Below are 26,884 nucleotides of genomic sequence, written 5' to 3' on the forward strand. Positions count from 1 at the left end.
ATCCTACTCAGGCAGGATAATAGTATTTCTCTTGGATTGGTTCAAGAGTTATTATTATATGACTATATTACTTTGCATATAACTTACCTTGTTCCTATTTCTATCTCATTGAAAAAGTCAAAACTTTTCCTGCCACAATTAAAGAACTACAAGTTTGTTTCACATATTTTGCTGTATTTTTTACATTCTGATAATTAGAAAATTTCCCAGTAATTAGAGGGGTAGTGTCATGGCAAAATGAACCTATTTATAACTGTTCAAGTAAATCTGTTCAAGTGTTCTTTTCCTATAAATTTCATTGCAACTAAAAATACTTTGAGAACTGACCTACATTGGAATCGTTATAGCATTACTACATCCCAAACCAACTCATTATCTCCCCTTTAGCACTCCCACAATGTCCTGTGCAAACTATCACGGTATTTCTCACACTGTATTATTATGATTATGTGTCTGTCTTTCCAAGAATAACCTTTAAGCCTTTATTATATACACTGGAATCAACACAAGTTTTCTACGGATATGGGTAATAGTACAGAGGAATGAGAATTGGGCCGAATCTCCTATCTGCATTATTTCCCCAAGCAACAAGAACTTGGTAACAAACCCTTGTTCTGTTCTTTGGTGATTACAAGTTACAGGACCCAGTCATTTTGCCTTTATGATGTGTGGTGCTGTACGTGTGCCTCGACAATCTTATTTATGAGGTCCATGTGATTTTTGGTCTGTGGCTAATGGGTGTTAAATATGTGGATTTAGACTTGGAGGGCTCTGAAAAAGATTCTTCAAATGTAGGACAAAAATCATTGTCTCTGCGCTGATACTCTATGGTTAGGCAATTCATTTTTATACGTGGTGTAGCAGAGCCATCGTCAGAAAGTTAGGAAGATTGTCCAGTACGGGTTGTATGAATTGTATCATTTTCATGAATGCATTTATATGCTTAGCAATATGTAGCCCTGAAAGGGAATAGGTTCAATATGCAGTCTAAGGTGATGGGTTCCTGAGAACTTTAGTGATCTACTGTGGTATCATAACCCACCCACCCAACCCTACTTTAGTGATACATTAACAACCATTTTATTTTGCTCCTGTGGGTCAGGAATTCAGATGGTGAATAGGGATGCTTATCTCAGCTCCGTGATGTTTGAGCCCTCATCTGGGAACACTGGAGTGGCTGAGGGTGACTCAAATGTCTTGGAGTTGGAATCATCCAAAGTTTCTTCGCTGAAATAACTGGCGCCTGAGCTGGTATGACTCAAAGGCTGTACTTACCTGGAACTCTTGACTGGAGTGCTTACACATAGTCTTTGTACGCATATTGAGCTTTCTGAAAGCATGGTTGCCTCAGGGTGGTTCCTCTTTTCAACGTGGCTCAGGAATCTAAGAATGAGAATGGACTCTGTATGGTCTTTTCTGACCTAGCATCATTTCTGCTGGACTCTACTTGTGGAAGCAGACATCATCTAACCAGATTCAAAAGAAAGGTACTTATGGGGCACCTGGATGGCTCAGTCAGTTAAGCATCTGATTCTTGATTTCAGCTCAGGTCATGATCTTAGGGTCCTGGGACAGAGCCCAGTGTCAGGCTCCATGCTTAGCAGGGAGTCTGCTTAAGGATTCTATCCCTCTCCCATAGCCCCTCCCCCCACTCATGCATTTGCTTGTGCACTCAAATAAATAAATCTTTAAAAACAAAACAAAACAGGGGTGCCTGGGTGGCTCAGTTGGTTAAGTGTCTGCCTTTGGCTCAGGTCATGATCCCAGAGTCCTGGGATCCAGCCCCACGTCAGGCTCCCTGCTCGGCAGGGAGTCTGCTTCTCCTCTGTCCCTCACCCCACTTGTGTTCTTTCTTTCTCATTCTTTCTCTCAAATAAATAAATAAAATCTTTAAAACAAAAACAAAAACAAAAACAAAACAAAAGGAAGGTACTTGGACCCCATGTCTCAATTAAGGCAGTAGCTGCAATTTAAAAATGATCATGATGTATATCGCCTCTTAGGATTCTTTTTGGACCAGGTTCAGGCCTCATCTAGATCTATATAGTGGAAGGCCTCCTACCAAATTTGAGGCTACCGAGGCTTAAAGGGGATTTGGTGTACTGTAGGGCTAACATTGTGATACAAAGAACCTCTGTCCATCAAAATGTATAGGTGGTCATGACAGTTTAGCAGGCCTCTTCTGTATTCTTCCTTCCCATAGCTAAGAGTGCATGATTCTGGACCTTCTTCTGGCTCTTCCATCATATATGATTGCTGTCTTTTTTCTGACACACAAATCTGATCCTTTTACTTCCCTGTTTACAATCCTCCAAGGATTCCCCATCATCTCCAAGATAATGTTCAAGGCCATTAGCATCACCTATAAGCCCCTTTATGATCTGACCCGGCGACTGAAAAGTCAGATGCTATGCTATTGTACAAAATATGGAAAGACAGTGTTTATATAATTACTAAGTTCAAATCCCAGTTCTGTTGGGACTCATTAATTTCCTAGAGCTCAATGGAGAACCTTTCTTCCCTCAGTTGATGGTAGTGTACAACAAAAATGGCCTAGTTGCCACTGGTTTCTTTGGTAAGCCAGTTCTTGATGGCCCAAACCTGCAGGTGGGTTCTAGTTCTGGAGTAATGCTCCCCTTCGATGCTTAGTCCTTTGTACTGATGCCAGCTGTTGGTCCTGAGTCTTCCAACATTTAATTCTCAGGGGCCCTGACTCCTCCAACATTTAATTCTCAGGGGTCCTGTCCTTTCAGGTAATCTGTATGCCCTTGGTCAGGGCCTCCCAGACCATCACGCACATTTTAATAACTTTCAATCTCAAAACAATGAAGAAGGGATGAAAAGGCCCCTTTGTCCATAGAAACCCGTCTATATACATTTTTGGATGTCTAACTCTGCCCAACAGCATCTAAGGTCCATATAGCAATCAGTAAGTGTGTCTGACACAGCTTAACCTGTTTATAGGAACTGAGCCCAGGTCCTGATTCAGCCAAAATGTCCTAGAACATCTGCATTCAATTTCAGGGTATTCATGGATCCCTTGAGGTAGGGTTGCTGGATAAAACACAATGCCCAGTTAAATGTGAATTTCAGATAAACAATGAATAATTTTTTAGTATAAGTATGTTCCATGCAGTATTTGCATGGATAATGTGTGGATAATTATACATATTTGTGGAAAGAGGTCCAAACAGCGTCAAAAGACCTAAGAACTCCTGATGCAGAATTTGCTGAAGGAACTGATGTGTTTGAATGACTTGAAATGGGTATGTAAAACTACTGCATGCAACATACTTATATGAAAAACTATTCATTGTTTATCTGAAATTAAAATGTAACTGGGCATTTGTGGGTTTTTTTGTTTGTTTTGTTTTTGTTTTTTTACTTAGTAAGTCTGCAACCCTTAAGGCCAACCACATCTGTCTTAGGTTCATGGATTATAGAACTGGTACAGACTGAGAAAAGAACTAAGTGTATTTCTTTTTTTTTTTTAAGATCTTATTATTTGACAGAGAGAGCACAAGCAGGGGGAAAGGCAGAGGGAGAAGCAGGCTCCCTGCTGGGGTTCAATCCCAGGACCCTGGGATCATAACCTGAGCTGAAGGCAGACGCTTAACCGACTGAGCCACCCAGGCACCCTTAAGTGTATTTCTTTTTTTACCAAATTATTTATCCATTTAACACAGAAATACCAGGGTGAACTGGAAGAACCAATTCCAATTCCTTTAGCTCTAAATGTCAGGACATATTATCATTATTGTCTTTGGGTTTTACTTTGTTACAGAGTGACTATGAGACAGTGATGAGACAGTGCCATTAATTATGGCCAGTAACTTCCTTGTTAAATTCCTAGAGCAGAAAGATATTGCCCAAAGTTCTTGAGATGGCCCACTTGGAAAGTTAAGTTACATAAATAGCAGATGTTCAGGCTGACTAAGGAAGGGAGCTGAAACAAGTACTCTCAATTACTCAATAATCCCCTGAGGTTGGGACTAGAACTATGAGAGAAAATTGAAATCTTCATTTCCATCTTACCATTAAGTCCTGACACAAGCCAGCAATTAACCCCTTTCTTCTCACCACTATTTGTAATTCCATAATCAGGCTAACCTTCCTACCAAATTCTTCTACAGGAGTTCTTTTCTTATTTTTTTTGTTTGTTTGTTTGTAAATTTTCTTTGGAAAAAAGAAATAAGGTAAAAAAGTTCAAACAATGCAAATGGTTATACAATGACCCATGATGATCCTTAGTTCCTGGACCGAAGGTTCCTAACTTGGCTTAGGGACCGGAGTCTAAGAATGTCTAGACCCAAGTGAGATCCCTGAATGCATGATTTTCAATGTACTGATAATGTGCATTTTTGTGAGGAAAAGGATCCAAACTTTTACCTGAGCCTCAATAAGGTCCATGCCTAAGAACTCTCGAGGCAGGATCTGCTGAAGGGACTGACGCGCCCGCGTAATTCGGCACGGGACAGGGTTACTCGTCCCAGTGTAAAAAGCCCACCCCATCCACCAACTCCGGGCCCCTCAGAAAGTACATTCTCTGCGGAAAGAATCACGGCTCTTTTCTTCCCAAGTTTTCCGCCTGCCGCATTCCTTCCCTCCCGCGCGTCGGCGTGCGCTGACGTCATGACGCCGCACACGCAGCCCCGCCCCTGCAGAGCTCCGCGCTGGGACGGAACCCGGGTTTCTCTCAAACCCGGAATGTGAGGCCTGGGCTTGGCTGTCTCTGGCTCCGTGCCGCGCTGTTTACCCGGGCCTGCGTGCGCCGCTGCTACCCTACAGCTCGCCCGGGAGGAGCCAGGGCGGCCGTGCGCTTCTGCCCTGTGGCCGCGTGGCTGCCGCCGCCCGTCCGAATCCTCCGGGGCCGCAGAGGAGTTCGCTACGGAGGGAGGCGGGGGCCTTCGGGAGGAGGAGGCGGAGGAGGCGGAGGAGGAGGGAAGGAAGATGGCGGCCGTGGAACTAGAGTGGATCCCAGAGACTCTGTATAACACCGCCATCTCCGCTGTCGTGGACAACTACATCCGCTCCCGCCGAGACATCCGCTCCTTGCCCGAGAACATCCAGTTCGATGTTTACTACAAGGTACGGGCGGTGGGCCTGCTCCCTGCTCCCTGCTCCCCGCTCCCCTGCCGCAACCCCTGGGGCCGCACCCCCTTCCACGTCTGCGAACCCCCGCAGTTAACCCCTCACCCCTCGTCGCAGGATCGCCTCCCGAGACATCTGGTGCGGTCTCCGGGTTGCAGTATAGGAGTACCCTGTCTCCATATCCTCTGACTTTCAAGCTCTTGGGCCTTGATTGGCATCTCTTCCTAATGAGTCTCCCCGTTTTTTGGTGTTCCCTCCTACACGGTGCCCCCCCACCTGGGGTAGGCCTTTTGCGTGGACTTCCTCTATTGCGCCCCTGTCCCACTCAGTCCTTCACTTCTAGCCTTTGCCTTCGGGATATTTTCTGCCCTTTCTTACCCAGGTTAAGTGTCAGCATGAGCTGAACTTTTTGATCTGCTCTTATTCCCCCTTCCTACTTTCTCTTGCCGCCTCTCTTCCCAAGTATTTTTTTCTGCTTCGTGTTCTTCGTTTCTCCTTCCTCATCCTAATCGTGAGGGAATTGAGGATTTACTGGAAGTAGTTGTGTGCTTTATTCGCATGTTCTTTAAAGCTTTGGTTTTTGTTTATACTTGGGGTTGAATTGGGGATTTTGTTAATATGTGAGTAGTGATAAACCATTTGAGAGGAAAGGGGGAAATATTTCCTGAAAGAAAAAAAATGCTTTATGTTCATGTATTTGGAAGTTGCAATTTTGCAGCATTCCTAAATAGCTCCCTCTCAGAAATCTGAACAAAAAGTCTCCCAAGTCACTCTCCAAGGAGTTTCAAGGGTAAGTGTCTTAGACGTGGACAGTTTTTTGCAGTGTTTGGAGAGGGAGGAGAGAACTTTATGGACTCGGAGCCTCCCTTTTCCTCTCCCCCCCCACATTTGAATGTGAACAGTGGACTTATTATTCAGTCCTCATTGCCTTGAATCTGCGTGGATAACTCTCCAGTACTCTCCAGTAGCCACCCGTGCAAAATGTGACCAGAAGTGGAGTATGATTTATTTTTTAGATCTTAAATACTTCCTCTTGATTAGTAACTTGGCTAGAACACAGTGTAAACTGATATTTAACAGATGTGTATGTTCTTATATATATATATATGGTGTTTTATGGCAGTTGTTTTATTGGGAAGATTGCCCACTTTCTCCACCCCAGCATATTTTTTCAGAAAGCAGCTGACTTGCTGCATTCTACTAAATCCACCTGCATTACACCAATTCTAACAATTCAAATGGTTTTTTCCCCCCATAATATTTGGAGAAGATTTATTTTGGTTATTCAGTTTATTTGGCCCTGGGGTAGTGAAAACCTCCCTTCATCCCAAATCCCTTTGATAAATTGATTTACTTTTGTATGTATCTAAGGAAATTTTGTATATTTAAGATTCATTCCTCCCAAGGTAGGGTGAGTTTAAATTTGTCTTTCTCAGCCTGGGAAACTACAGCTTTGTGTGTATGCTTACTCTGTCCATTATATTAAATCTTATGTAATCTTTTACACTCCTAAGAGGAAATAATTGGAAATTCAAGCAAAGTACAGTTACTGCTTGAATTCTCTCAGAGTATACTTGACCATCTTCTAGTCACTTTTGCTCCTAATTGAAGCTTTTCATTTGCAGATTATTATTACTAGTATGAACAGATAGTGCTTTTGCCACATTTTCTGTTTCACGTAGTTCACGAAGTTTTGTTTTGTTTTTTTTCCCACAAAGTTTTAATATTGCTTCTTTTTGGTACACTTCTAAATAGTTCTTTGTTCAGAGTGTGGCATTGCGCTGAAGTGAATGAAGGAAGGTATTTAACATGTGCCGGGAACTGTGTTAAGTGCTTTTACACGTGTTGTCTTGTTTAATTCTCACAATTAAACTATAGAGTAAGGCATAACCCTATGTTAAAGGTGATAAAGTTAAGTAATTCAGTCAAGGTCTAATACTTAGTATTTAGTTCCTGTGTTCCTTGCTTTCTTGCTTGAGAAGATTTTGCATTTTGAGGTAATTGATAAAAGACATTTATAGAACTAATTCCTGGACTTGAATCTTTGATGGAAATAGAAGAAGGAGCTTTTCTTACTTTAAAACATGGTATCAGTACATAAATATAAAAACTTTTTAAGCATTTTAATGCATATGATTATAAGATACTCATCCCCTGCCCAATTTATGAACATTTTAAGAGGCTGCTTACAAGTTTCCAATTTTATCCAAGTTAGAACCAAGGAGAAAGTCATAATCAGATTCCTTCAGCAGTCCCAACTTCCATCAGTAGGCATAGTCACAGACAAAATTATAATATTTGTGGAATCAAAAAATACCCCATTCCTCTTGAATGTTGTAGTCCAGTGTCACTGTGTTAATTTTTTTGTGAGTAGCTTCAGGCAAGGCACAGTCATAAAGCTTTAGGAGATGGGATTATGGAATGAATGGGAGGTGAAGCAGGCATGCTGACTGCTCCCTAAGGAAGGGAAAGGAGAGAGGTGTTGATATATAGAAAGGGTAAAATGTAAAGGGATTTTTTTTTTTTTTAAAGAATGGAAGACATTAGAATATATTTATTGGCTGAATGGCAGAAACCAAAATGGAATGAGAGTTTAATTGTACAAGTGAGGTGGGAAATGAATTATGAAGCAGAGTCCCTGAACAGGAGCATTAATTAATGAGTCTTGCCTCTTCCTTCACCGTGCATAAATTAAGGTATTGGTTGGGGAAAGAATTGAAGTTGGGGAAAGAATACTTGTTTCTCTAAGATAAGATGGAAGGAGTTGGGGACATAAAGTATCAGCATAGTTAAGTTTGCAAAGAATGGTTGTTGTGAATGGTAAGGTCATCTGCTGAGAGTAGGGATAAGAGTGGTGGCTTCTATGTAGGAAGGCTAAACTGAAGTTGGAAATGGCTGCTGATGTTTATGGGAAGGGAAGTTCACTAAAAATGTGTTTTAAAAAATGACAGGTGGGGAGCGCCTGGGTGGCTCAGTCGGTTAAGTGTCCAACTCTTGATTTCGACTCAGGTCATAATCTCAGGGTGGTGAGATCCAGCTGGGCATCGGGCTCTGTGGTCACAGGGAGTCTGCTTGGGATTCTCTTTCCCTCTCCCTCTGCCCCTCTCCCCCTAATGCGCTGTCTCTCTGGCTCTCAAATAAGTAGATCTTTTTTTTTTTTAATGCAGGTGGAAAAAATAAAATTTAAAAAAATGACAGGTAGTATAGATGGTTCACTAAAAATCCATATGTTACAAAATAATGTCTTTGAATCTGAATAGCTTTTAACCAAGGTTGCTCAATCATTTAGGTTTAAGAAATGGAAAGATAAATAGAAGGGATTGTAAAATTGTATACCAAGTGAACGCAAATAGAGTGAAGGGCTGGGTTTTTTAAAGAATGAAGTTTATGAGTCTTTCAAACTGCTGAATGGTCTATTTTGTGTCCTATTCCGATTACAAAATTGGCCATAGAGTTAAGTTTTGGCTAGGTGAAGTGTCTCCGTAATGTGTTCTATTTATTATTTTCAGTCTTAACCTTAATAATTTTGGTTTTTATTATAATTGTAAGTCTTATGCTGAAAACCATACAAGTTAATGCCTGACTTTAGAGTTAATTTTTTCCTTTTCTGCATATATTTCTGTTGTATAGCTATATAATGCCTCAACTAATATTCTGATAATCTTTGTTAACAAATTGAAAAAAAAATTCTTGCAACATATTTGACAGCCAAAGAGTTAATAATGTTTTCATATAAAGAGCTCCTAGGATTAATAAATTGAGAACTAAAACTATGGGGGAGGGGTATAAAAGACTGCAAATAGCCCACCATACCATGTGTCTCTGGATGGTAAGGTAATATGTTATAAATAATGTCAGCTCATCTCGGTTTAAGCTGTGAATTTATCTGATATATGAATCAGGCACTCAGAACTTTATTGGTATAGGAAAGTGATTAAATATGAAGTTCATCTGGGGGAATTGATTATTGAGAATAAATGAGTCAGAAATTTTGAAGATGTACATACTTAGAGTTGTGCGTTAAAGTATATGAGAAAGGTAGGTATTTTAAAACAGTGTAGCGTTGGCACAAGAACAGAGAGATAAATTATAGAACATAGTAAGCAGTCTAGATAGAAATCAAAGCATATTTAAGAATTTGTTAAATGATAAAGTTATGAGACAATGCTATATTTTAAATGGGGGAAATATCTAAAAATACCTTGGACAACTGGCTGTTTGGCGACCTCTATGTCACACCCTATATTAAAATGACTTCCAGGTGAATTAAAGATTTAAATATGGCTGGGGTGCCTAGGTGGCTGTCTCTTAAGTGTTCGACTCTTTGTTTTGGCTCAGGTCATGGTCTCAGGATTGTGCGATCAAGCCCTGTACTGGGCTCTGCTTGGTATGGAGTCTGATTAAGATTCTCTCTCTCCCTTTTCCTCTGCCCCTCTCCCCACTTGCTCTGTCTCTTTCTCAAATAAATGGATAAAATCTTGGGGAAAAAAAGGTTTAAATATGGCAAAGGAAATCTTATAAAAGTATCAGAATAGGGGTGCCTGGGTGGCTTAGTCGGTTAAGCATCTGACTCTTGATTTCAGTTCAGGTCATGATCTCAGGGTCATGAGATTGAGCCCCGTGTGGCGTTCCAAGCTCAGCTCACAGAGTCTGCTTGTCCCTTCTCCCTCTGCTCCTTTCCACCCTCCCCCCATTAAACAAACAAATAAATGAATAAGTAAAATCTTTAAAAAAGTATCAATAAATTATTGGGTCAGTGTCTTGTAGTGGGAAATGACTGAAATTTCTTCTTTAAACAAATTATTAAGGGCGCCTGGGTGGCTCAGTCAGTTAAGAGGTTGCCTTCAGCTCAAGTCATGATCCCGGAGTCCCGGGATTGAGTCCTGCATCAGGCTCCCTGCTCAGTGGGGAGTCTGTTTCTCCCTCTGCCCTTTCCCCTGCTTGCATGCATGCACATACTCTCTCTCTCAAATAAATAAAATCTTTAAAAAATTATTAAGGTACTTTACAAATTTAAAAAATGTCCAACATTATAAAAATAAGTAATGTAACAGGCAAAGTCCTCTGTTACAATGGCCAACATTGTAATGCTATCTTGGCACAGGGAAGGCTTTTCTAAGCATGAAACCAGAACCTAGAAGGAAAAAAAGAAATTGATACTTTTAAGTACATAAAAAAAATAGGGGGAAAATTGTAAGCATTTTTAAAAACTATGGAAATGACAATGTTTGACAGATAAGGGGTGTATTTTCTAATACAGAAAGATCTAACACTAATCAGTATGTAAAGAATAACCAACTCATTTCCAGAAGACCTGAACAGACAGCTCATAGAAGGGGAAGATATGAATGGCCAATAAACATCAAAAGATGCTCAACTGAAATGCAGAATCAAGCCAAGGCAATCATGAGGAAGAAGAAAGAAAATCTGGAGAACTCACACTACCAAATATCAAGTGGTATTGGCACATGGATAGACAAATAGACCAGTGGAACAAAACATTCCAGAAACAGACTGATACATATACTGTCACCTGACTTATGATACAAGTGACACTGGTACAGTAGGAAAGGAGAGTCAAATTAATGGTATTGGTCAATTAGGTATCCATTTGGGGGAACAGTATATGACCTTACCTTACACCATACATGGTAATCATTTTTGGATGGTTTGCTGACCTAAATGTGAAAAGCAGTTTTTTAGGAAAAAAGTTTTCACTATGTCAGCAAAGATTTATTTAATAGTATAGAAAATGGCCTAAATATAAAGATAATTTGATAAATTGGACTATATTAAGATCAAGAACATCTGTTCATGAAAAGATACCATTAAGAAAGTGAAAAGCCAAGCACAGACTGGGAGAAGTGGGAAAAGATACTTGCGGGACATATATCTAAATCAAGGACTCATCCTCCATCTGAAGAACTAATATTAAGGAAATGAAAAATAACTCATTTTTTTTTAATGGGGAAAGAACTTGACTCTAAAAAGTATATTCAAAGGGCCGATCAAACTTTTGAAAAGGGACTCAACCTCATTTTGTTGTCAGGGAAATTGCTGTCTTACTGTGCATTCCTCAGAATGACTGAAAAAAAAATGTTAGTAAGGACATGGAGGAATCAGAACTCATACATTGTTAGTGGGAGTGTAAATTGATGTACTATTTTGGAAAACTAGCGTTGTCTAGTAAAACTGAGCATATACATACCCTGTAACACAGTAATTCCACTTCCAAGAAATGTACACTTAAGAATGTTCAAAATGGGGGTTCCTGGGTAGCTCAGTTGGTTAAGCCTCTGACTCTTGTTTTTAGCTCAGGTCATGATCTCAGGGTCCTGGGATCAGCCCTGTGTTGGGCTCAGTGCAAAGTCTGCTTGTCCCTCTCCTCCCCCACCTTCTCTCTTTCTCTCTCAAATAAATAAATAAATACATATATACATAAAATCTTTTTAAAAAAATCTTTCAAAACAAAGGAAAAAAGACTCTTAAATATAGAAAGCAAACTGGGGGGCCTGGGTGGCTCAGTTGGTTAAGTATCCTGACTCTTTTTTTTAAAGATTTTATTTATTTAATGGAGAGGGAGAGAGAGTGAGAAAGGGAACACAAGCAGGGGGAGTGGGAGAGGGAGAAGCAGGCTTCCCGCGGAGCAGGGAGCCCGATGCGGGGCTTGATCCCAGGACCCCAGGATCATGACCCGAGCCGAAGGCAGTCGCTTAACCGACTGAGCCACCCAGGTGCCCAAGTGTCCTGACTCTTGATTTTGACTCAGGTCATGATCTCAGGGTTGTGAGATCCAGCCCCATGTCAGTCTCCGCAGTGATTGGGGAGTCTGAAGTTTCTCTCCCTCTGCTTCCCCCACCCCGCCACCAAGCACGGGTTCTCTCTCTCTCTCTCTCTCAAATAAATAAATCTTAAAAAAACAAACTGATGGTTACCAGATGGGAGATGGGTGTGGGGGGTGGTTAAAATAGGTGAAGGGAATCAGGAATACACATTGTGATGAGCACTAAGTAATGTGTAGAAATGTTGAATCACTGTTTTGTACACCTGAAACTAATATAACACTGTATGTAAACTAAACTAGAATTAAAATTTTAAAAATTCACACACACAAAAAGAATGTTCATAGCAACACTATTCATAAAAGCCAAGAAGTATTAACTATCTAAATGTCCATCAATAGAATTAATAAATAAATTGTGGAATAGTCATGTAGTGGAATATTATGCCATGAAAATGAATGGAGTCACCTGGCTGGCTCAGTCCGTAGAGCGTGTGACTCTTGATCTCAGGGTTGTGAGTTCAAGCCCCAGGTTGGGCGTGGAGCCTATTAAAGAAAGAAAAAAAGAAAATGAGTGAACTGCAACTGTTTGACACAATATGAATGAATCTCACAAGTGACACTGAGTATAAGAAGCCAGTGACAGGAATATACACCAGAGGCTCCCAGACTTTCTCCCTTCCCAGCAGTTGGTTCATGGCACTCCTAGGCCAAAAGAAATACCTAACGGTTCTATTTTTTAAGTAGTAGATACAGATAACCTAATAATACATGTGTCCTAACAACTTAAGAGCCATTAAAAAATAATGCACAGAAATTGAAAGAAAAAATAGTATTTTTACTTTATTGTTAAACACAATTACTAATTTTTTTTAAGATTTTATTTATTAGAGAGAGATTGAGAGCATGAACGGTAGGGAGGGGCAGAGGGAGAGGGAGAAGCAGACTCTCTGCTGAGCAGGAAGCCAGACACGGGGCTTGATCCTAGGACTCCTGGATCATGACCTGCCTAGCTGAAGGCAGATACTTAACCAACTGCGCCACCCAGGCACCCCATAACACGTATTATTGGGATGTGTATGTTCAGCACTGTACAACTTCTCAAATCTTGGAATCCGGTTGGACACGCACCACCCTCATTGTTCCATGATGAACTTTTTTTAAAGATTTTATTTATTTATTTTAGAGAGAGAACATGGGGGTGGGAGGAAGGGCAGAGGGACAAGCAGACTCCCCACTGGGTGCGGAACCTGACATGGGGCTTGATCCCAGGACCCTGAGATCATGACCTGAGCTGAAGTCAGACACTTAACCGACTGAGCCACCCAGGTGCCCCTGTTCCATGTTAACTTTTATACGATACTTATTATTATAGCAACCACTGAAAATGCAGCTTATTAACAAAGATTAGACGTCACTGAAAAGAATATAGCAATCTAGTAGTTGGTATGGTGTAATACAGATGTTATCATTTCTCTCAAATTTAAAGTTCCTTACAGTTCCCCAGGCGCCCTTAGTGCAATTTGGAAAACTCTGGGTATATTGTATATGATTCCATTTATACAATGTACAAAAACACGGGATGCCTGAGTGGCTCAGTTGGTTAAGCATCTGACTCTTGATTCCAGCTCAGGTCATGGAGTCAGGCTCCATGCTCAGCAGGGAGTCTGCTTGAGATTGATTCTCTCCATCTCCCTCTATCCCCCCGCCACTCCATGCGTGCATGTTCTTTCTCTCTCTCAAATAAATCTTTTTTTAAAATTGTACAAAAACAAGCAAAATTAATCAAAAGTGTGTAATCACACGGGCACAAAGGGAGGTGTCTGAAATTCTTATAATATTCTGTTTCCTGATCTGGATGTTGGTTATGTGTGTTCACTTTGTGAAAATTTATTGAGTGTTACATTTTAAATATGAGTTGTATGCTCTCTGTCTATTTCAGTAAAACGGTTTTAAAAATATAACATCCATCTTCACTTATTGTCGAGGTTTAAAGATTGAAATCACTCATACCCCTTTTTTTTGTTTTTTTATTATGTTAATCACCATACATTACATCATTAGTTTTAGATGTAGTGTTCCATGATTCATTATTTGCGTATAACATCCAGTGCTCCATGCAGAACGTGCCCTCTTTAATACCCATCACCAGGCTAACCCATCCTCCCACCCCTTCCCCTCTAGAACCCTGTTTGTTTTTCAGAGTCCATCGTCTCTCATGGTTTATCTCCCCCTCCGACTTCCCCCCCTTCATTCTTCCTCTCCTGCTATCTTCTTTCTCTATTTTTTTTAACATATAATGTATTATTTGTTTCAGAGGTACAGATCTATGATTCAACAGTCTTGCACAGTTCACAGCGCTCACCATAGCACATACCCTCCCCAGTGTCTATCACCCAGTCAGCCCATCCCTCCCACCCCCCACCACTCCAGCAACCCTCAGTTTGTTTCCTGAGATTTTAAGAATTCCTCATATACCCCTTAACCACAATACTATTTAGAGATTTTTTTTCCCCTACAGGAATGCTTGTTGAGTGTGGAGAAAGTTCTATACAGGGATGTTCACTACAATATTTTTTATGATGGCAAAAATTGGATGCAAACTATATGCTAATCAAACAGGAATGGAATATCGTACTGCAGTTATAAAGAATGAGGATGCTGTATATACTGGGGTAGAGATGCCAGAGCACATCACATTGGGAGAATAAAAAGCTTGCTACAAAGTAGTATGAATAACATAATCTTCTTTGTTTTTGTTTTTGTTTTTTTAAGTGGGGGAATATATGTGTCTGTTTTTGTTATGTTTTGTTTTGTTTTAAGTAGGCTCTATGCCCAGTGTGGAGCTTGAACCCATGACCTTGAGATCAGGCCCTGAGATCAAGAGTCAGACGCTCCACCAACGGAGCCACCCAGGTGCCCCTATATATTTCTGTGTGCATTGAGAAAAAGCTTCTAGAGGACCACAAAATTTTAATGGTATTTATTCAAGGGGTAGGATTGCAGTTGCCTTATACTTTGTACGTATATCTTTTCTGTTTTAATACTTGGATTTTTATAACCATGTATTATTTTGATATATAAAAGAAGTAAATAGAATTTTTAAGATATCTGGACACAAAATTGTGCCAAGAGGAGAATAGCCTAAAAACTGATATTCTCAAATATTTGTCAGTGTGAATGAGAAATGACTCCATGTGGTTTAATTAAAAAAAATAAATAATTCAACTAATTAAATAGTTGATTCAATAGCTAGCCAAATCAAGAAACATGAGAGAAAGCTCTCATTCTCAAAAACAGATAAAATGGAAAGGGGGAAAGTAGCTTTTTTTCTTTTTCTTTGAAAGATTTTATTTATTTATTTGACAGAGAGAGACACAGCGAGAGAGGGAACACAAGCAGGGGGAGTGGGAGAGGGAGAAGCAGTCTTCCCGCGGAGCAGGGAGCCCGATGCGGGGCTCGATCCCAGGACCCTGGGATCATGACCTGAGCCGAAGGCAGACGCTTAACGACTGAGCCACCCAGGCACCTCGAAAGTAACTGTTTTTTAAAGATTTATTTATTTTAGAGAGAACATGAGCACACAAGCAGGGGGAGGGGAAGAGGGAGAGAATCTCAAGCTGACTCTCCACTGAGCACAGCCCCATGCTGGGCTCCAGGCAGGACTCGACCGCACAACCCTAAGATTGTTGTCTGAGCCAAAATCAAGAGTAGGCCGTTCAACCCACTGAGCCACCCAGGCGCCTTGGAAAGTAACTTTTTTTTTTTTTAGATTTTATTTATTTGAGAGAGAACGCGCAGTGGGGTGGGGTAGAGGGAGAGAGAGAAGCCAGACGCCTTGCTGAGCAGGAAGCCCGATGTGGGGCTCTACCCCAGGACCCAGAGATCATGACCTCAGCCAACGATAGACACTTAACCAACTGAGCCACCCAGGCGTCCCAGAAAGGAGCGTTTTAAATTACAGAATGGCTTCTTTAGAAGAGCTTGTATAATTCAGTGCTAATCTCTCTGAAAACCTTACTGAAATTACGTTTCTAGGAATATACAAACGACCAAATGAGAAATTTATAGACTAAAAACCATGAAAGAAATTGAGAAATTATACTTCTTCATTTGTCCATCTGCCTCCTCCCTCAGCAAACAAACAAGAACTCCCACTGACTTCAGGCACTTTCTTGACTATATTCAGAGAAGAGTTGATGCTACTGATACTTAATTTGTTCCAAACCAACCTAATTCTTTCCAGTTAAAAAAAAAAGTAGAAAGAGGTCAACATAACACTGATACCTAAACCTAAAATAGGAGCAAAAAGAAAGTCTCTAGAAAACCTCACTTGTGAATGAGGCAGAAATTCTAGATAAAATAATAACAAATGGAAATGACATATCTTTTTTTTTTTTTTTTAAGATTTTATTTATTTGACAGAGAGAGGGAACACAAGCAGGGGGAGTGGGAGAGGGAGAAGCAGGCTTCCGGCGGAGCAGGGAACCTGATGCGGGGCTTGATCCCAGGACCCTGGGATCATGATGGGATCATGACCTGAGCCGAAGGCAGATGCTTAACAACTGAGTCACCCAGGCGCCCCTGGAAATGAGCATATCTTAATATAATTCACCATTAATAGGACAGGAAAACTATCATAATATAAAAACCTAACTTTCTTTAGACTTTTAATAAGAAATACAGATTGACATTATAAACATACACCCAATCAAAAGGTAATACACATATATAAACAAGAATACTCAGTGATGAAACATTTAAAGCATTCTAATTAAAATCAGGACTACAATAAGGTATCTTCCATTATCAGTATCATTATTTTTTGTTGTTTCTTTTGGCCACTGAAGCCAGACTGATTTTTTTCTTTTTTAAGATTTCATTTTATTTTTTTAAAGATTTTATTTATTTGACAGAGAGCATGAGAGAGTACAGCAGGGGGAGAGGGAGAAGCAGGCTCCCAACTGAGCAGGGAGCCTGATGCAGGGCTCAATCCCAGGACCCTGGGATCATGACCTGAGCCATAGGCAGCTGCTTAACTGATTGAGCCACCCAGGGGCCCCTTAAGATTTTATTTTTAAGTAATCTCTATACCCACTGTGGGGCTCGAACTTATAACCAAGAGTTGAATGCTCTACCAAGTGAGCCAGCCAGGTGCCCCCAGACTGATTTTTTTCTTTTCTTAATTGAAATATAGTTGAGTCATTAGATTTTTTTTTTTTAAAGTAAGACTTTCAGACTTATTTCCAGAGCTGTATACTGAATATTCAGCGTTCCTGAAGTGTTGATTAGTGCAATTAGAATAAAGAAATTAAAAAAAAAAAAGAAATAGCCAACAAAATCAACTGAAAAACTAGAGCCCTAAGATAATTCAGGGGCACCTGAGTGGCTCAGTCGGTTAAGTGTCCAAAACTTGATTTTGGCTCAGGTCAGGATCTCAGGGTTGTGAGATAAGCCGGCATCAGACTCCAAGCTCAGTGGGGAGTCTACTTGGGATTCTCTCTCTCCTTCTGCCCTTCCCCCTGCTCACACTCGCTGTCTCTGTCTCTCTCTCAAATAAATAAATCTTGGGGTGCCTGGGTGGCTCAGTCGGTTAAGCATCTGCCTTCAGCGCAGGTCATGATCCTAGGGTCCTGGGATCGAGTCCCATGTGGGAGGGACTCCCTGCTCAGCTGGGAGCCTGCTTCTCCCTCTCTTTCTGCCTTCCCCCCACGCTTGTGCTCTTTTTCTCTCTCAAATAAAATCTTCTAAAAAAATAAATAAATTTTTAAAGAGAAAAGATAATTCAGTGAGGGGGATCATTACACATTTATGATTTAAAATTCTATAATTTTTTTTAAGATTTTATTTGAGGGGCGCCTGGGTGGCTCAGTTGTTAGGCGTCTGCTTTCAGCTCATTTCATGATCCCAGGGTGCTAGGATTGAGCTCCGCATTGGGCTCCCTGCTCCACGGGAAGCCTGCTTCTCCCTCTCCCACTCCCCCTGCTTGTGTTCCCTCTCTCGCCGTGTCTCTCTCTGTCAAATAAAAATCTTAAAAAAAAAAAGAAAAAGATTTTATTTATAAGAGAGAGCATGAGGGAGCAGGGAGAGCATGATGGAGAAGCAGACTCCCCACTGAGCAGGGAACCTGATGCCAGGCTCTGTCCCAGGAGCCTGGGATCATGACCTGAGCTGAAGGCAGATGCTTAACCGACTGAGCTACCCAGGCGCCCCTTAAAATTCTATAATTTTTCTATCCGCAATATAGGAAAGAGTATACTGAAAATAACAGGAAAAATGCTGTGGCGTAAATCTAAAAGGAAGTGTACAGAAATCCAGAAGTTTTCAGTAAATGTAGAAGAGACATATTTTGTTTCTAGTTTGAAAGATTCAGGATTTTAAAGATAAGATTTCTCTCTGAGGGTGTATATTCAGTGTAGACTTAAAATCCCCACAACGTATTTTGGAACCAAGTATAAGAAATTAAAAATGTGAAATGGAAGTAAAAGTTCTTAACTTACATAATGGAGTATTGAAGTTTATGAAACACACTCAAAACTCCTACAAATTAATAAGAAAAAGAGGACTAAAAAGAAATGTGCCATTATGTTGACAGTGATTTTTTCTAGATGATAAAATTGTGTGAATTTTCTTTTTTATAAATTCTTTTCTGTATTGTCTAATTTTTCTAAAAACATGTAGTTCTTCTGAAATCAGAGGAAACAAATTGTTTGAAGTTGGTTATCTAGAATACAGAATGAGTTTTTTTTTTTAATTTTATTTTATTATGTTAGTCACCATACATTACATCATTAGTTTTTGATGTAGTGTTCCATGATTCATTGTTTGTGCATAACACCCAGTGCTCCATGCAATACGTGCCCTCCTTAATACCCATCACCAGGCTAACCCATCCTCCCAACCCCCTCCCTTCTAAAACCCTCAGTTTGTTTCTCAGAGTCCATAGTCTCTCATGGTTCGTCCTCCCGTCCGATTCCCTCCCTTCATTTTTTCCTTCCTACTATCTTCTTTTTTTTTTTTTTAATATATAATGTGTTAGTTGTTTCAGAGGTACAGGTGTGTGATTCATCAGTCTTACACAATTCACAGCGCTCACCATAGCACATACCCTCCCCAGTGTCCATCACCCAGCCACCCCATCCCTCCCACCCCCCATCACTCCAGCAACCCTCAGTTTGTTTCCTGAGATTAAGAGTCTCTTATGGTTTGTCTCCCTCTCTGGTTTCATCTTGTTTCATTTTTTCCTCCCTTCCCCTATGCTCCTCTGTCTTGTTTCTTGAATTCCTCATATCAGTGAGATCATATGATATTTGTCTTTCTCTGATTGACTTATTTTGCTTAGCATAATACCCTCTAGTTCCATCCACGTCATTGCAGATGGCAAGATTTCATTTTTTGATGGCTGCATAATATTCCATTGTGTGTGCGTGTGTGAGTGTGTGTGTGTGTGTACACACCACATCTTCTTTATCCATTCATCTGTTGATGAACATCTAGGCTCTTTCCGTAGTTTGGCTATTGTAGACATTGCTGCTATAAACATTGGGGTGCATGTGCCCCTTCAGATCACTATATTTGTATCTTTGGGGTAAATACCCAGTAGTGCAATTGCTGGGTCGTACGGTAGCTCTATTTTCAGATTTTTAAAATTTAATTTAATTTATTTATTTGAGAGAGAATGAGAGAGAGAGAAAGCACATGAGAGGGGGGAGGGTCAGAGGGAGAAGCAGACTCCCTGCCGAGCAGGGAGCCCGATGTGGGACTTGATCCAGGGACTCCAGGATCATGACCTGAGCCGAAGGCAGTCGCTTAACCAACTGAGCTACCCAGGCGCCCCTATTTTCAGCTTTTTGAGGAACCTCCATACTGTTTTCCAGAGTGGCTGCACCAGCTTGCATTCCCACCAACAGTGTAGGAGGGTTCCCCTCAGAATGAGTTTTCTTATAGAGACAGAATGTATTTCTTAGAACTATACTACTGTTTTTCTATTGCCTCATGGGTACACCTAATTTTTACCACAGATTTGTAATGAAATTTTAAGAAAAGAAGCTAAAAACTTCTTACCCAAATACAGAGATCACGGACACATACTGGCTGGTGGTTATCGTAGTTACCATTGTTAGCTATTACTACTAACTAGATTTTTTGGTCTTCCATTTGTGTCATGGTAGCCTCTTCCACCATTAACATAATCATGCAAATTATGTGATTGACCCATCAAATGAGGGATAGAGTTACAAGATTCTGGATACTAGACTTAAGTTCAACCTCATAATGATTGGGAGAAAAGCTCTTAATTTCTTGTTTAATGGGTGTGGATCTAATAACATCTTCATATGTGGACAGCATTTTTAAACTTTAGTTAAGGTTTGCCCTCTTATTTGAGTGTCAACTGCTCCTTGTGCTTTTTAATAATACGAACACGTTCACTTAACCTTTTGGCTTACTTAGCAATAAGCAGAGCATTTGCCCTGCATGATACGAATAACCATATGTTGGTCAGTTGTATTAAAAAAAAGTATGCCATAGAACCAATGAGTGTAGAGCAATAAGAAATTAAAATGTTAATAAGAAGCAAGACATTTAAGTGTTGGCTTACCTTCAGAAGAAAGCATTTACCTTTTAATTACATGTGTGTTATATTGAAATACTTCTTTGGTACTTGCTTTAATCCAGGAATTTATAATCTGAGATTACAATGTAATCAGTTACAGAATTTTACCTATAATATTCAACATAAGACCAAAGGAGGAACTAGGGTATATTATGCTAAGCAAAATAAGTCAGAGAAAGACAAATACCATATGATTTCACTCATATGTGGGATTTAAGAAACAAAACAGAGGAACATAGAGGAAGGAAAGGAAAACTAAAATAAGAAAAAAAAAAAGAGAGGGAGGCAAACCATAAGAGACCCTTAACTATAGGAAGCAAACTAAGAGTTGCTGAAGGGGAGGTGCGTGGGGGGAATGGGGTAATTGGGTGATGGGCATTAAGGAGAGCACTTGATGTAATGAGCACTGGGTGTTATATGCAACTGATGAATCACTAAATTCTATCCCTGAAACTAATTCTACACTATATGTTAACTAACTTGAATTTAAATAAAATCTTTTAAAAAAAGGACCAAAGGAAATGAATATTAAGTTATATTCCAATGTGAATTTTTTCAGAGCTACATTTCAGATGAATTTTGAGATTAGAGAACAAGAATAAATGTATCTTACAAGTGAAGATATAGTACATGTGTATTTAATAAAACAAAATATTGCTAATTTTACTTATTTTAGAGATAAAGGATACATTTGTTTGCAGACAAAGGATACATTCTTTTTAAAAACCTTTTATTGAAAAAATTAAACACAGGGGCACCTGGGTGGCCCAGTCAGTTAAGTGTCTGTCTGCCTTCAGCTCAGGTCATGATCTCAGGGTCCTGGAATCGAGTCCCACATCGGGCTGTGCTCAGCAGAGAGTCTGCTTTCTTTTACTCTCCCTCAGTGCTCTACCTCTCTCTCAAATAAATAAATAAAATCTTAAAAAAAAAAACCGAACACTTGAATGAAAAAATGAAACACAAAAGTAGATAGAATAGGGGCACCTGGGTGATTCAGTCAGTTAAACATCTGCCTTCAGCTCCGATCATGATCCCAGGGTTCTGGGATCGAGCCCCATGTCAGGCTCCCTGCTCGGCATGGAGTCTGCTTCTCCCTCTGCCCCTCCCCTTGTTTGTGCTCTCTCTCTTTCTCTCTCAAATAAATAAATAAAATCTTTTTTTAAAAAAGGTAGATAGAATAAATGAACCTCCATGTGTCCATCACCCAGCTTTAACAGTTAACAATTTTTGGCCAGTCCTGTTGGTAAATCTGTTCCCCTACCCACATCTCCCTTTTCTATACTATTTGGAAGCAAATCTAGCCATCATATAATTTCATCTGTAAATGTTTTAGTAGCTACCATACTATTATAACACCTAAAAAAAATTAATGGTAACTCAGCTTATTATTAAATATCTAGTCATTGTTCCAATTTTCACTTTCACATGGCAAATATTGTATGCATTTTTAGTTTGCTTGTTTGGATCAGGATCCAGATAAGTTCTATACCTTGCTGTTGGTTGATCTCTCTCTTTTTTTTTTTTTAATTAATTAATTAATTTATTTGACAGAGTGGTTGATCTCTCTCTTAAGTCTCTCTTGATCTGTAGGTTCCCTTGCCATCTGTTTTCTTACGTTTGCAATTTATTTGTTGAAGAAACAGGATCCTTTGTCCTATACACACTACAGAGTTTCCTGCAGTCTAGATTTCAGTGATCACGATATAAAACATTTTCATCATCCCTTGTGGGTGTTTTAGGCTTTGTCTCTGTGGGAACTTCATGGGTTTCACTGGTTTCAGATCAGTTTTTAATACCAGTTCTGGGTTTGGGGTCTGTAAATTATTTAGGAAGTATGACTTTGGACTGATTATTCATATGTCTTAGATTGGAGGTTTCAGTTTTTCATAACAGACTTTTAAGGCTGTGGATGTTCTTGACTTTTTTATTCCTGGCTTAGATAGGTAGTTCAGCTCCAGGTCCTTCTGCTTAACAGGATCTGCTGCCTGGACTCCTTCCTATCTGGTGTTTGCACTCTACCCACACATTCAGAGGTATAACCTATTCTGTTTTTCTTCCTTCCCAGCTGTTTTTGAGTTTGTGTCTTCTTAATTTTTGACAGCTGTGAAGTTTTTGCTGTTGGTTTCAAACTCAGCTATTTATCCAAAAGTTATTTTCGGATACTTTATTCAGCATTTCCCTTTGTTTGAAAAGGAGCTGGAAGGTTTTCATAATGTGTCACTGCTACCTGCCCTATGGCCAGAAGCTTTACTCCTGTTCCTCTTCAAAACTCAGTTAAAATTTTCCTTAGAGTAGATACAGATATTTTATTTGTGCCACTAAAACACTCTGCTTACCTCCATTGTATAATCTGTGAATATTATTTTTCTGCTCTGACAGATCCTAAATTTTTTTTTGAGATCACAGGACAGTTATTACTGACTTTGTATTCCTGTAGTGATAGTCACCACTATATATCTCTAATACCTAGCACAGTGTCTTACACAAATGTTCCTGGTATTTATTATCTTGATAAAAACAAATAATAAGTAGAATATTCCTAGCTGTAGTTTTCTTGCCTTTGATGTGAAAAATCACAAAGATAAAACAGGTTCAGTAAGCTAAGAGTTCCATGTACTGAATATGCCAGTAAAAGATCTTGGTAAAAGATCAAATGTTAAAATAGGAAACTCCTTTTTTATCTATAAATTTAAGCAGCTATTATTTAGATTTTGTTCTTGATTTTTCCATTTAGGTACTGGCAGTTTGTTCTTCATCACTAGCATATTAAGTTTGCATTCACATTTGTTCTCAGAGTTTATTGCATGAGCACTGTTCTGTACAGAGTCCTACAGAGACAGGACATAAGATTATGCCTAATAAGGTGCTTACAATGTGGTTGGGGGACAAAAGTAACTATGTATGAAGTTGGGGCTTTTCCCTAAGTGTCAGCTTCTTTAGATGAATTTGGGTGCTTTGTTTCTTCTGAGGTTCAGTTCCGTCCAAAGTAGATCACTACCAATTTAGATTATGGATTCAGAATGCACTGAACATATATCTAATGCTTGGCACTTGTGCTAGGTGTTGGGGATATAGTGGTAACAGTTGTCACTTCATAAAGTGTAGAGTGTAGTGGACTGACATGTTTAACAAGTTGAGTGAATGTGTAACTTGCATGTCTTGATGCTCCTATGGAGGAAAAAATACAATATGTCATGAGAGTGTAACAGGGAGTAGAATTTAGATTGGGAGTCAAGGGAAGGTCTCTGAGGAAGCAACATAATTAGTTGAGACCATTAGGAAGAGTTACAGATTAATCAGGCAAAGAATCATGGTACTAGTGCTTCATGTGGAGGCTGTAGCATATGTGTGCAAAAGTCATGAGGTAAGATAGCGCTGAAAGAAAGCTAATCTGGCAGGAATGCAGGGGACGGGGGAAAAGAATGGTAAAAGATGAGGTTTGAAAAATAGGAGTCAGAGGACTTTTTAGAGACTCATAGACCACATTAAAGATTTTAAATTATGTTCATATTGACACTGCCATTGAAAAGTTTTAAACAAGGAACGGCATGAAATAATTTACATTTTAAAAAGATGATTCTGGCTACTGTTTGGACAATTGATTAGAAGTGGACAAGAGTGGTAGTGGAGAAGCCAGTTCTACGAAACCTTTGCATTAATCCAGGTGAAAGATTTGAAATAGAAACCCTGTCTCGGGGCGCCTGGGTGGCTCAGACAGTTGGGCGTTTGCCTTCGGCTCGGGTCATGATCCCAGGGTCCTGGGATCGAGCCCCACATCAGGCTCTCTGCTGAGCGGGGAGCCTACTTCTCCCTCTCCCTCTGCCTGCTGCTTCCCCTGCTTCTTATGTTTGCAATTTATTTGTTGAAGAAACAGGATCCTTTGTCCTATAGACACTACAGAGTTTCCTGCAGTCTAGATTTTAAAAAAAAGAAAGAAACCCTATCTCATGGGTGTAGTTTATTGAATATCATCCAGATTTTTAAAAAACGTACATATATATAATGGTAGATACACAGTTTAAAAACAAAAGTGGAGTTAGAGTACTCAAAACTATTCTGAAACTTGTTCATTTTATGTGTAATTTTTCCTTGATAACTCCTTTTCATTTCTGAAGATTTTTGCTCTTTAATGACTCTTAAAGAGGGGGTAATAGTTCAAACATGAGTGAGGTACATGAGTTTCATAGATTGTGTCTGTGACTTTTTTTTTTTTAAGATTTTATTTATTTGACAGAGAGACACAGTGAGAGAGGGAACACAAGCAGGGGGAGTGGGAGAGGGAGAAGCAGGCCTCCTGCTGAGCAGGGAGCCCGATGCGGGGCTCGATCCCACCATGACCTGAGCCAAAGGCAGACGCTTAACGACTGAGCCACCCAGGCACCCTGTGTGTGACTTTTCATAGTTACTCTTAGACAGTAGTTTGAACTCAGTCTCTTTTATATTTTTTTCTAAACCTTTCCAAGTTTTTGTTGTTGGGAATTAGCCTAGATTATTTTATATGCTAATCTGATGTCAAAACTAAGCTGTTCACTCTTAGGCTGTGGTGATTTTGAATTGGCTGGGAAAGCAGCCATGCCAGTTAAAAATCCCTTGGGTTAAGGAGGGCTTTCATCCCCATCTTTATCTCCCAAAGAGTTTTCTGGGTTTGGGGCTGTTTTGCATTGCCCTTGCAATAGTTTTTGCTTTGGTATGTCATAAGATTTTTACTCTAGTCTGTGGAAGCCTTTGCTTCTAAAACATCACCAGGAGTTTCATCCTTTTGTGTCTTAAAGATATTAAATTTTATATGTGTGTGTTACTAATATTTTACTCAGTTTTATTGTATTTATAATTGTTTATAATATTTATTTATGGGCATTTTAGGGTTTTATGTAATCTCTTATTTTATGAATTTTGCCTGTGATATAATGTTTCAAAAGGCAATGTTTACCATGTGACTTTTAACACTACTATGATTTAAGTCTGAAATTTATTTTTGCTATATTTTGTCAGGAGGCATCTTACTTTGTTTCCCCATTTTTATGTAGTCTTTATTAGCTACTTCTTCAGTGATTTAAAATTTTTTTCTTTCATAATATGTTGATTTTTTTTTTACACATACTGAGGTCTGCTTTTGAACTTTACATTTTGTTACATTGGTTGGTCTGTCTTCATGCCTGTACAGTATTGTTCTAGGTCGGGGTTTTTTTGTTTTTTTATTTTTTAAGTGGGGGAGAGGGGTAGAAAGAATCTTAAGCAGACTCCACACCCAGCATGAGCCCGATGTGGGGCTTGATCTCACAACCCTTAGATCATGACCTGAGCCGAAATCAAGAGTCAGACCCTTAACCGACTGAGCCATCCAGGCGCCCCTCTTCTAGTTGTATTTTATTGTCTGTTTTCATATCTGTTGGGAGGTAATTTACCTACTTCTAAAAATAAACTATTTTTCCTTATTTTCCTTAAAGAACCAATAAATAGCTTAAAGTAATTGATAAGAGTCCTTTAATAGCCTCATTATTCATGGGGTACAGAATATAAAATACTATTGGGGCTCCTGGGTGGCTCAGTCGGGTAAGTGGCTGCCTTGGGCTCAGGTCATGATCCCAGGGTCCTGGGATCAAGTTTCGCATGGGGCTCCTTGTTCAGCAGGGAGCCTTCTTCTCCCTCTGCCAGCCACTACCCTCTGCTTGTGCGCGTTTGCGCTCGCTTTCGCTCTCTCTCTTTCTGGCAAATAAATAAAATCTTAAAAAAAAAAAAAAGAATATGAAACACTGTAATAATGAACTGAAATAAGTCAGATTTTTAAAAATTTAAACAGAATCATTGCCAAGGTATCTGGAGCCTCAGTTTCCTTTTCTCCACGCTCTAGTCCATAAGCTGAATGAATCTATGAAGGAATTATTCTTTAAAGCTTCTATTCTATAAAATGTTAAACATTACCTTTTTATATGTACTCTTACTTCTTGATAGATTATCTTCAAGAGGCAGTCTAGTGTAAGTTATTAAGAACATGGATGTAAAGACAGACTGCCTGGGGCCAGATTTGTGCTTTACCACTTCTTAATTGTGTGGTTTTGAGCAGGTTATTTAACTTTATATGCCTCAATTTCCTTAACAGTGAAAGGATAGAATGAGTTCCTTATGAAAAGCACTTAGAACAGTGCCTGGCACATATTAGATCTTTGTAAGCATTAAATGCTGTTTTTATTCTGAATCAATATCCAGAAATCCTGTTCATATAATGTGTAAATTTGCATTTTTTACATAAACCTGATAAGGATAATTTGAAACAAGTCATTATCCTCTTCCCAGAATTTAAATGTGAACCCATTTTTAGCTAGAAAAATTGAACAGCTGAGTAAAGGGGGGTTTTGTTAGTAAGGGCATATTTACAATATATTTGTAATTGTAACTAA

General features: G+C 39.5%; 1 protein-coding gene across 1 annotated transcript in view; it reads left to right on the plus strand.

Moving 5' to 3' along the window:
• The first annotated feature begins 4,645 nt into the window (after positions 1–4,645).
• The window catches only part of APPBP2 (amyloid beta precursor protein binding protein 2), a 57,103-nt gene continuing 34,864 nt past the window's right edge, over positions 4,646–26,884 (plus strand). Inside the window, exon 1 of the mRNA XM_032428598.1 lies at positions 4,646–5,088. Coding sequence (XP_032284489.1) covers positions 4,951–5,088 — 138 coding nt within the window. The 5' untranslated portion in view covers positions 4,646–4,950. The remainder of the gene's footprint in view (positions 5,089–26,884) is intronic.

This window comes from Phoca vitulina, unplaced genomic scaffold (assembly GCF_004348235.1).
Source record: "Phoca vitulina isolate PV1807 unplaced genomic scaffold, GSC_HSeal_1.0 scaffold40, whole genome shotgun sequence".
Classification (NCBI taxonomy): domain Eukaryota; kingdom Metazoa; phylum Chordata; class Mammalia; order Carnivora; family Phocidae; genus Phoca; species Phoca vitulina.